This window comes from Chenopodium album, chromosome 8 (genome assembly GCF_948465745.1).
Source record: "Chenopodium album chromosome 8, dcCheAlbu1.1, whole genome shotgun sequence".
In the NCBI taxonomy this organism is placed as follows: Eukaryota; Viridiplantae; Streptophyta; class Magnoliopsida; order Caryophyllales; family Amaranthaceae; genus Chenopodium; species Chenopodium album.
The window spans coordinates 7,708,325-7,721,371 of record NC_137841.1 but is presented as its reverse complement, the minus strand read 5'-3'; the positions used below and the strand labels follow the sequence as shown (position 1 = coordinate 7,721,371).

General features: G+C 25.6%; 1 protein-coding gene across 1 annotated transcript; it reads right to left on the bottom strand.

Annotated features, from left to right (window-relative positions):
- Positions 1 to 1,068: 1,068 nt before the first annotated feature.
- LOC145555786 (uncharacterized) lies at positions 1,069 to 3,519 on the bottom strand. The gene is made up of 4 exons (XM_081617508.1): positions 3,362 to 3,519; positions 2,938 to 3,070; positions 2,519 to 2,556; positions 1,069 to 1,464 (listed from the first exon to the last, which is right to left on the bottom strand). Exons 1-4 carry the CDS (start codon positions 3,412 to 3,414, stop codon positions 1,278 to 1,280), a joined length of 411 nt encoding a protein of 136 aa, XP_081473634.1. The 5' UTR covers positions 3,415 to 3,519; the 3' UTR covers positions 1,069 to 1,277.
- Between the last annotated feature and the right edge of the window lie 9,528 nt (positions 3,520 to 13,047).

The window sequence follows — 13,047 nt, the reverse complement described above, 5'->3', positions numbered from 1 at the left end:
TTATCTGACCTTTGTGAATGATATGATAGTCGTTGTTGCTTTTCCTTCAAAATTCGATATCTATTTAACCTTGCATTTTTTTTTATCGCATTGATCCATATCTTTGATATGAGTTAAAATGATATCATCTAACTATACATGTATATATAAAAAAAATTGAGAAATATATATGTAACTAATGTATATTTAGATTATCAATTAGACAACCTTTTTGTGTGATTTTATTAATAAAATTAATATTTCATAGTAAGTGAATATATTTTTATTTTGATGGCAGTAAGGGAATATATATAGAATACAAATAAAACTATATCTAGATAGTATTGTGGAGTTGCTTAAAAAAAAAAAGTATTGTGGAGTATAAAAATTATATTAGAATATTTAAGATTTTATATTGCTTTTTAACATTATTTCTATTTTAATAATGATATGGTTGATACTTGATACATTTACTATAAATATATATTTTTATATTAGTTAAATAATAATAATGAATCACTCAATTATTTTAATCAAGATTATGAGTCACTTCTTTCCAAAGAAAAAAAAAATTATGGGTCACTTTTAAAAAAATAAGCACTATGGGAGATTTATGGGCATATGTTAGATAATCATTATTTGAATTTATGGGTACATTTTAGATCACCCTGTCTTTTATTCATCTTTAGTAATTGAAAATCTTTAATAATTGAAAAGGTTTGGCATAATTTTGTTGGTGATGTGGCTAGTGCTTAGAATTATATGACAGAGTACCTTAATTCTTTATTATTCAACTTTCACGGTTTGTTATGGCTTATTATGTACAAATCAAAAATTACAAATGTGTGATATTTGTTATAAGTGGCGTTTCAATGTGTAGTATTTAAATATCATGTTTTCAACTTTTCATAATTAATTTTTATACGTAATTAAAGTGGTACTTATTAGTTATATATGTAAGTTAATTATTATTATTATATAAAATATAAGTGAGTAAGACAAATAGAAATAGAAGGAGCGAGAAATTTTAGTGAGGTTATTCTATAAACCTAAAGATATATTCTCTTATTAATATCTTTAACATAAATAAAGATAAATATATTATTCTCCTAATAGGATCAATAAAGAAAATATATCACACATATATTTTTCAATATTGATGATATCATATATCTTAACAATATCATAATTATTGAAGGTGTCTAGCAAAATAGCTCACATTATATTATTCTAAAAATAAAATTAGAAAAGAACATATTATTAATCTAAGAGTAACAACTTGAGCATACAACAAAGACTCAAGAATCATCTTCATCCTTTTCGTGCTCAACCTTAATCTTTCGTTGATATTTGGTTGTAGAAAACTCAGTTGATGTAAATTGGTCATCTGCATTCATGTCATTAACATCTTTAAAAACACCTTTTTTGATTCGGCGTGGCACCACTATTTGAGCAATTGTCATCCGAGTGCTCGTTGCTAGAAATCTGTAATTTTAATGTATGTATTAGTGATATTAAAAAAAATTGCTAAAAATATAAAATAATATTTGTATTTAAGATGACTATGGAGTGAAAAAAAACCTAATAATATTGATACCTGGCCAACCTTATTGCAGTCATTGCCAATATGTGCAAAAGCTAAATAATAATAATAATAATAATAATAATAATAATAATAATAATAATAATAATAATAATAATAATAATAATAATAAAACGAATATTAATTATTAATCATCATAAACCTTAAGTCGAAACTAAGTAACAACCTTATAAGCATTGTCCGACTCCTCAAATTTATAAATCTATATCTATAAATATAACTAAAGTAACAACCGTTGACATCATCCCCTATTTAAATTGTACAGATGTCAAGTTGTGGTAAAAAATTAAAATTTCCCGCCTAAATCTGACATCATATTCTTATTTATATTTATACTTATTTTTTAAACCTTTTTATTTTTTACCTTGAATTATTAAATTATAATACGGAGTTTTTTTTTTTGGAAGATAATTATTATAATATGTTATTTCTATTTTTTTTTTTTTTTACATTATTATGGATTTATAAAAAACTATCTCGATCCCAAATATAATTACTCTCGGTTTAAGAGTACTCCGTATTGTATAATTTTGTTTATGGTTATGTTTGTATATTAATTTTTTTTTTTCTCATATGAGGTACATATATAAAATTTATGTATTTCAAAGAAATTTATTATGTCATGCATCGCACGGGGCTAATTTAATTTAGAACTATAGATCACCGTGCATGGCACGGGATCTAAACTAGTGATTTTATTAAGTTTTTATCTTCGGACATCTTCATAACTGTGAATAAGGGACAATATTGTCGAATATTATACTCATAAACTTTTATCTTAAACAAACATTTCCTTTCTAAGAGTTCATTCAAATCATTAGGAATCAAATCCATATTATCTCCATCCTGCATCATTCTAAATTCATGATATCAGAATTGGCATTATTGATCACAAATTTAATTCAATTTACTAAAAAATTAAAATATTTGTCATACCTTTGTTTGTTTTTCTCGTAGGTATAAAGCAGATTTACCTAGAAGATGCACCAATTCACGATCAAAACAACAAATGAAGCACTTCTAGAATCATCAACTACCCTAATCTGGACTTTGAATCTTGGAACAGGTTCAACATAAGTATTGCACTTTTCACACAAAAAACTTTGTTAGCCCTTCAACATTTATCTCCTTAACCTTCTTAAAATCTTTTTTACAGGCAAGGTAGAACCATCCATTTTCAGTTTCAATGGAGTCAATTGTAGCTAATGTGACACAAACACACACCTACAAATATAAATAATTAAATAATATTTATAATAATAAATTTTAGTCATATAAATTTGATAACTGTAATTTTAAACAATATGATTTCTGCATCATAATTGTAAAATAAAATAGTAGTAGTAAGCACTTGCCTCTTGTGTATAACGGATCTCATCAACTGTTTTTCTTTCAGATTTGTTTAAAAAGTCACTCTCATTTTTTGGTGAGATATAACTACTTATGTCAGTCACCAATTCCGAAGAAGTCTTTCCACCCTTATCAAATCTGCAAAATTAATGTAACAATCAATATATATTCTGTTGTATAAGTAATCAATATATATATTTTGGGGGATATTACTCTTTCAAGAATAGTATGCATATCTAAAAAAAAATCATGTTCCTGTTCTTAAACTCATTCAGCTCATGAATATCATAATTTAAATAGAGTTTAGTCACAAATAGGGAAGTTGATAGCATGGTAGTACTTGTTATTAAATAAAATTTAATAAACATGAATATAATAGATAGTACTAATAATATTGATGTCAAAACCAAAGCCCGTAACTTTACATACCTTGCCAAGTCTTGATTTTTACAAACTGTAATAAGATGATAACTTGACGGCATGGATGCTCAGATAAATAATCTTGTAATTGATCAGCATATCGATTCTATAAAGTGCATCTTAAAACATTATTTCTGAATTTAATAAACAGAAATATCATTAATTCAATATTTACTATACCTTTTCATCCATTAGCACCATCTCAATAGAATAGATATCAGCAGAATTGGAGAATGATAGTGCCCATAAACGAATTACTCTAACTCGCAAGGTTACATTCTCAATAGTAGGACTTATGTCCTTGATGAATACTAAATTTTCAGCCATGAATGAATGAAAATTATGGTTAAATAATATAATAATAATGGTTGAACAGTAAAATAAGAATTAAAACCCAAATAAATTGTGATCAATGATTATATATGGTTTATATATAGGGAATAGATCTTATGTAAATATGTAAAATTAAAATTTTTTACTCGTATCTATTGCCAATCATGCATAAAATTGACATTTAATGAAAAATTGCAACTATATTTAGATAGTATTGTGGAGCATAAAAATATATTGGAAGTTTGAAAAGATTTATACTACCTTAACATTTTTTATTCGTTACTCTCCTCAATCATGCATAAAATTGATATTTAACGGAAAATTGCAACTATATTTAGGTAGTTTTGTGGAGCATAAAAATAATATTGGAAGTTTGAAAAGATTCTATACTATCTTTTCACATTATTTATGTTTTGTGAACGATATGGTTGATATAATTACTTTATATGTATATATTTACTATGTAAAGAATAATAATCAATCCTAAGAAAAAAAATATATAATAAACCGATTGGTAAAGAATAATAATCAATCCTAAGAAAAAAAAAAAAGTTAATTTTTTTATGCAATTTCAATTTCAATCAATTGACGAACTACCTAAATTGAAACATTGTAAATTAAACCTAAATTTCATAAAATTCACAGCTAAAACATTCAAACAAAAATAAAAATCAAATATAGCAACAATCCAAAAAATTAAAGTTGATAAATTGATTCAAGAGCAATAAAAATGAAAAATAAAAAACACTAACCTGTATTTGAATTAAGGGTTATGAAATGATGATGCTTTATAATTGTACCTATATATCTTCGAAGTGTTAAAAATTGCTTCTTTCAAAGTTTGAAGAGGTGAAAAGAATATCAGTGAAGAAAAAGAAAAGAGAAAGAGTAAGTTCTGGATGTTTCATCTTTGGGATTCTAGAATCATGGTGAAGTGCTCCGTATTGAACTATTCCTTTTCGGGTGTTTAAACAATAAATAATGTATAATAATAATAATAATATATAAGGAAATAATAAGGAAATAATTATATATAATAAAAAAATATAATATAATAATAATTTAGGAATTAATGAAATTGGCGGGAAAAGAAGAAATGACATTGTGCCAAGTGTCATGGAAGGTTTCGCTTTTAGTATAGGTTAATAGATATAAAAGCTACAAATAAACAGAGTGCGGATAAAAAATGTAGGGAGGAGAAATTACAAATATGATATTAAGATTTTAGGTATGTAATGTCATGGAAAAACCACTGCCTGTAGTTGTTAAATATGGGTCTGGATCACACCCATCACGGAAGAAAGCAAGTCCACCACTTTACAAGACCAAGGAAGTTCCACTTCAAAATCATGTGGCAATGAGGGGAGTAGCCCCTTAGCCTTATATAGTGGTAAAAATTCTAGCGTAGTCGTCGACTATGGACGACTACGGACGGCTACGGACGACTACAATAAGAGATTAAATCTAAACCGTTGATATTTACTTATCTAATCTTAACCATCCAATCTAACACCTATGCTACACAGTCATCAAGGTTTTGTTTGGTTATTAGATAATTCTTTTTACATGATCGAAATTCTTTTTTACTATAATCGAAATAAATAGAAATATTTAAATATATCATCTTCAACCATAAATCATCATTCACATTAAAATTAAACTTGATGTTCAACCTATGTCATCTACATCCTTGTACATTCTCATCTTCAACCAAAAATTTATTTTGATAAATTCGTGAATCTAACTGCAGTATAGAATCATTTGAATTGTTCAATTCAATTGTAGAAATAATTATTTTATTAATCAATTATATTAATGATATTAGAATCATAGGTATTATATTCACTCTTTTAACTTTATGCATATTCTTTCGACTAAGCATGTACGAAGAATACTGTTTTATGATTTTATTTTTTATTTATTAACTTAATTATATGTTTTATTTTCGCCATTATTAAATGTTGAAACTCTCAAATGTAAACAATATGCCATTGTTGAAAGTTGAAGCTCTCAAAGGTAATAAAATTAAATTGTGATGGTGATGGCCTGGCATGATTTAGGTAAAATATTAAAATTGATTTATTTGTTTAATTAAAAAAAAAAACTGAAATTAGATACGTGACAAATTTACCTAAAACTTATTTTAGGTAAAATATTAAAATAGATTAATTTTACAGTTTTAATTAAAATTAAATAAAAATGAATTTTTCTAAGACAAAAAAAAACTGAAATTAAAAAGTAGCGTTATATATTTTTTTTTTTGAAGAATAAAAAAGAAGTATTTTCTCAAAATAGAAGAAATAAAAAAAGAAGCTGTATTTATGGGAGGAAATATATAAAAATAATTAAATATCTTATCTTAACCTAAATTTAATTGAATTACTTTAAAAAAAATCTTTTACCGAAATGAGCATTAAAATAGGTCGGTTTACACATATCAAATTAAAAAAAGTCTTTTTTTTACACAAAAAAAAGTTTTATAAATTTATCACAACATACTACCCCTTATTTTAATGATAACCGTCTAATAAAATTACAGTAAAACAAACAAAAAAAAATCACAACACACTCCCCCTTATTTTAAGGAGAACCTACGTTCATCCCCCTTTTTTTTTTTTGTGAAAGATTCAATGTAATTTACTTTAACTATAAATAACTTGCATTTATTAAGAGGATGTTAATTACTCCGTATTAGAAAAATTCTAACAAGTTATAACTCAATATTTAAGAAACTCTAAAATACATGAGTGGTTCTACATTTCCGTTTATTCTAAAAAAAAATGTATTTCTAAATTTCAAATATTAAGAAAAATTTTGACCCTTAATCTAGATAGATAATTATGATTAAAGAATTAAGTATATTTTCCCATTGATGAACAATCATAGGGTTTAAATTTAAAATGCTTGATTTAAGGGTATTATAATCCTTTACATATAATTGATATACTCCGTAATATTCATGTAAATGTATAATTATTCCATGGTCTTTAATTGTATCTCAAGTCAAATAATAATTAATTACCCTTCGTAATGAAAAAAATAATAAGGAAAATGTATCAAGCGTGAATTAGGGAGCGAGAATCACACAAAATTTATCTAACTTTAGCTAATCTTTTCCTAAAAGTAAGATGTAACTCTGTATAATCATAAAAATATGACATAAGAATTATTTTATTACAAAAATATGATATAATGTTTGGTTAAAGATAATAAACATAAGCTTATAATCAAACTCTTGTTCGCCGTACCCTAATATTTGATTACTACAAGTAGTATTTAATATTTATATTATTTGAACCGATAAAATAAAACACAATTCAAAAAGAAGGATGTTTATTAAATTTTTATTTTTTATAAGTTAAAGTGTATATATTAGTTGTGATTAATGCGCGGATCGATGGTGCCCTAACATTGCCAAAATTCTGGCTTCACCACTGTTTGCATACAATTTAAGTTTCAATAGGATTTCATTGGTAAAAGTGTGTTATATTCACCTAATTTTTTCGTTAATCTAAACAATCTTATCTAAACTTATATGAATTTATTACAGCTTATCTTAGTTGTGCTTTTAGATTTGAATATCCCATATTTCCTTTTATCAAATTTTTTTCAACTCATTTTATGTAAAATATGTGAATTTGGGACTGCCACGCAAAGTAATTTGAGAATGCCCAAAAAATTTGGGACTACATTTCTATTTGGGACATCCTAAACCACTTTTGAGAATAGCAACAATGGTACAGATTGAGTGTTAGGGTATGTTCTGTTCACCTTATTTTCACTTATTTCAGGTGTAATAAGTAGATAAGTTCAGTTAAGTTCAGATAAGTTCTAATCAGGTTTACTAAGGGACGACCAAAGTTATTTTACGTATAGTTTTTTTTATCTTAAATTGTATAAAATTAGAAATTCATGACAAAAACACACGTAAATAAGTGTAATTAGTTTTATATTTTTATGATTTCTTAAATTTATACGATTTTCTAGTGTGTTTTTAATGTTTATATGTAGTCCTAAGGGTTATGTATAGCATTTTTCATTTATCTTTTACTTGGTAGGAATATTGTTTTTCAGCAGCCTTATTGGCTTAATGGAATAAATAATACCATATCATATGCAATAGGTTGAAACACGTCGATTTGAAACTTATTTATTTATTAAGTTTGAAATGAGTATTCAACTTTATCTTAGTAAATGGCAAGTGTTTAAAAATTGAGTCTAAGATCAATATTATTTTGTGTACCCTAACACATTGAGAATACCTAACCATTAATTGGTATCTATCAAACATACATATTAAGTTCTACGATGATTTGATGAACTATTTAGTGTATTTGGTATTCAAAATGATCGAGAAATGTCACTTCAACATAAATTTTATGACAATTATTTGCATCAATAATTACTTCAAAAAAAAATTAGGGAATTCCCAATTAAATATTAGGTAGTCCTAATAATAGGGCATTCATTCCCAATAATATACTTCTAAAAAATTTTAGGGAATTCCCAATTAAATATTAGGTAGGCCTGGGCATTCGTTCCTAACAATACACTTCTAAATTTTTTTAGGGAATTCCCAATTAAATATTAGGTAGTCCTAATTATAGGGTATTCGTTCCCAACAATATACTTCTAAAAAAAATTAGGGAATTCCCAATTAAATATTATGTAGTCCTAATTATAGGACATTCGTTCCCAACAATATACCTCTAAAAAAATTTAGGGAGTTCCCAATTAAATATTAGGTAGTCCTAAATAAAACGTTATGACTTATGTCAAACAAATTAAAGGTGATATACATAACATAAAATGAATTAAGGAATTCCCAATAAAATATTAGGTAGTCCTAAATAAATATATATAGTACTATAATTATGCCAACAATGTAAATAAAAAGAGAGAAGATGTTTAATTTATTGATATCATTTTATTTACTTATCCAAATATTTTTAATTTATTATCAAGAGATGGATTAATATTAGGAAAAGTTGAAGATAATGTTTCAATCTAGTTAAGTTAAAATCATTAAGTATTACAGTACATGTAAGTAAATAATATAGTACTCTGTATTCGTCTATTGCACATTCTCTCTTTAATCCTTACTCCATCAGGGGATTAATCGGATTTTTCACTTATCTGAACTCATCTTACTTAACTTATCTTAATTAAATTGGAATTAGGGCATGTTCACATTTACTGAACTGGGCTGAACTGAACTGGTTGGAGCTGAACTGAACTAAACTGAACTAAATTGAACTGATTGGAGCTAAATTGAAATGAACTGAGCTAAAATGTAATTCTATGAGAGAAGGAAATTAGGAGTTGAACTGAACTGAACTGATTAGAGCCAAAGGGTATGTAAATCGAGTGGAACACGGAAAAAAATAAATAAATAAAAAAAAATCAACCCAACGAATTATTTCTCATTTTAAAATGAACAAATATGTACATCAGTACTTGATGTTTCACTTTTATTAATTATAAATTATTATTTAACATGCTCAAATAAGACCAACAATTAATTATAGAAAGTACTAAGATATGAACAAATAATTACTATTTACTATTGCATTGAAACACCAACAAATAATAGAAAGTAAAAGATATGAACAAATAATAAACTTGTCAAAAATATTCATTGCTTTTCTTCAAAAAAAAATAATAAAAAAAATTACTTGTCAAAATTTTTTTTTTTTGGCAAAGTTAATTATGGATAGAATTAGTAAAAAAACATATACCATGATTTTAAGGAAATAACTGTTTTGTTTTTTTGTTTTTTTTTTGGGCACGTTTCAAATCTTTCAATTATTAATTTTTTTGGTTTTTTTTTAGTTTTTTTTTTTTTTTGGGGGGGGGGGGGTAAATAACAGTATTTTGATTTTTTTTTTTTTTTTTTTTTTTGGCCAATTGATTTTTTTCTTACTTAAGATAATTTTTGACAAGTATATTGAGATAATTTTTTTTGACACCTCGTACTATTTGAGATAATTAAGGATATATTTTTTTAAAAAATAAAGATAATCAAGGAGAAATATTGTTTAAAATATCACCATGATTTAAGGAAATTGCTAGAATAAACATAAAAAAATCATATGTTTTAATGCAATTTAGATATTTTTTAACACAATTATAATTCTGTTTTTTTCAAAGCAAATCAAATTTTATTTTTATTTTTTTACTTGAGATATTTAGAGCTCGTCAATTAACAACTAATTTGATTGTAATGACTTTAAATGCATGCATGTGTAATTGTTAAATAATCTCTTAAAATTTTAAATGTAGCTAGAAAAAATAATATCAGCGTCGGGAAATTATGGTCAACTCTCACATTCCGACCAAGGGTAGTGTATTACAACAAAAAACCTTTTATAAGGTAGTTTTTAACAACAATTTTTTTATAAGGTAGTTTCTCGCAAAAAAATTGCTTTAAAAGGTAGTTTCTGACAAAATGTCCTAGTTAAAATTAAAATAAACATTGAATATATATATATATATATATATATATATATATATATATATATATATATATATATATATATATATATATATATATATATATATATATATATATAAGTACACTTAAAAAAATTAACCCTCTAAAAGTAAGAAAAGAAACAAGACTTTGCTGACTGGTCGCTGAATGGTCGATGACTTGTCAGCATTTTAATAATGTGTAAATTAGATTTTTTAATTTTTCAAAAACATAGTATTTAAAGGTTAAGATTAAGGAACAAAAAATATGAACGGTTCAGATTTAATTTCTTATTATAGTCGTTCGTAGTCGTCCGTAGTCGTCCATAGTCGACGACTACGCTAGAAGCTTCGTATATAGTGGTGGTATAAATCTTGAATTCTTTCAATGTGGGATTCCATTACCACTACAATCCCCTTTTTGTCTTTTTAGTGTATAACAAGAAAATGCTCACATGTGGGTTGTTCTTGGGCTAAACACTCCCCCACACATGTGAGTTGTCCATAATTTTTGGCTTATTATACTTTAGCCATTAAGGCCCCAATCGTGAGATCGTGAGCTAGGGTCTGATACCATGTTAAATTAAAGAGGATAATTAGAGAGAATGATTTTTTGTGTATTGTATTACGTTTTATGCACAATATATTTATACAACCTAAGAATATAAATTAGGGCTTATACATTGGCCCATTAGCTATACACAATATATGGCTTAACAGAAACTGACAAAATAAGAGATGGAAACTGAAAAAATAGGGTGGAGAAATGAAAAAAAAAAAAAAAGGAACGAAAAATGATAAATAGTACGGAGTGCTACCTTCGTCTATATGTTCACCTAAATTTCACTCATTTCAGGTCTCATAAGTCTTTGTAAGTTCGGCTAAGGGTTAACACAGTTGAAATTGCAAGTGAAATGAGTATTAATACTCCATGTTTTTATAAGTGTTACATTAATGATAGTAAGAATTTATTATAGCAGACTTCAAAGTTCAAGTCTAATAAGTTTAAATTACTACTATACATTGCTTTCACTTTTAAAAAAAAGGCATCACTTTTACAATAACAGTCTCCTTCGCATTCAAATCAAAAGTCCCATGGTTTATGCTTACACAAGTAATCAATGGATAGATGGCTAAAAGAGTAGAGCACCGAAAAATCTTAAAGAGACTTAGAGCTCTCTTTCAGTATTTGTTGTTGTTTTTGCATAAACTTTAGGAATTAGTTCTTTTGTTTAACCGTTGTTTGAGAAGGAGGTTGTTGCGTTGTTGAATTGGTTTCAGAGGTTCTCGGCGACGCAAGACATTAGAGCTTGTAATGTAGCTCATATCTTCACTATGGTCGGCTTTGCGATAGCTAGAGGAGTGGGGGCCCAAATTGTATCTCAGCTTTCCACTAATTTATTGTTGGTTGTATGACTTTTGTTTTTTGATAATAATAATAATAATCTATTAACTATTACTAAAACAAAACGTTGCTGACGTCATCAATTTATTAAAGTGCTTACGTGTCAAACTCTCATTAAAAAATTTCCCTCCAAATTTTACATATGATGTCATCATTTATTTATTTATTATTATTTTTTTTGCCTTTCTAGCTAGGAAGTAGGACCAATTAGGTATGAAACTTGAATTTGACATCAATATTACTATATATACTCCACACTACTTTTGGATATTCATAATACAACAATATTAATAGATATAAATATTGGTAGCTAATTATACACTTTTTTAACAAATTGTTACACATTTTTTTTTAATTTGTTTTGAATAGTAAATACACATTTATTTAGCTTCCACTCTAAACATATAAGCTAAATAAATAATACAACATTAATATATTTAATTTAACCATCATTTTAGTATATTTTTAATAACATAGTAAATATTACATTATGATGCATCATTAAATGATAACCAAATTTTTGGACATGTTTTTTTTAATGTTTATATGACATTTTTAAAAAAAAAAATAATAATAACAAGGCAAATCATATTAGAAAGTTATAAACAACAAAAGATTAAAAAAAAATAGAAAAATTAATAATTAATCACCGTGCAACGCGCGGGTACTAATCTAGTAATAATAATAATCTATCTATATATTATACTAAAAGACAAGCGCCTCAATGTGAGGATGACAAATGTCACTCTCTCATTGGCTTATCTTATGTATAAAATATATCTATATAATTACTGTTTACATATTCAAGCATAGTTTTTTTTGTTAAACTTTAAACAATAAAAGCAAGTTTCTATACATGCGTAAGATTTTCATGATTTCCTAACATAAATATTGATTTAATTTTTTTTATAATAAATATATACTTTCCAATACTACAAATAATCCATAAAGTCTTTCCAATATTTATTTATAGTAAGTTAAAGAATAATAATTAATTTGAAACAATATGATTAAAGTGGCATAATTAAGGAAATAAATATTTCGTATTTTGAAAGGCTAATATTGTTTCTTTTATGAAAATTAAATAAAATCGATAGAAATTAGTTTGAAGTCAATTATGAAATCAATACAAACATTTTAAAAAAAAATCAGATGTACAATAAAATATTGTGCACCTATTATAAAAGCTACCCTGTAATGAATGAAAGTTATTTATGCTTTATTGATAAAAGTTACCTAAAATAGTCTACAAGTTATCCTAAATTCAATTCAAGTAATCAGATGAATACAAAAGTTTTTGATAAAGATACAAAATAGTGTAAAAATTACTTTTATCGTTTGTTGTACTCCTTGACAAATACTGAATGCTGAGTCGAAATGTTGTCTTAGAAAAAAATACATAATCTTGAACATAAATTTAATTTTAATCTGCCTTTCATTTTCTATACAATGTGTTTTACAATGACCTTTTGTTTTTCTTGCATAA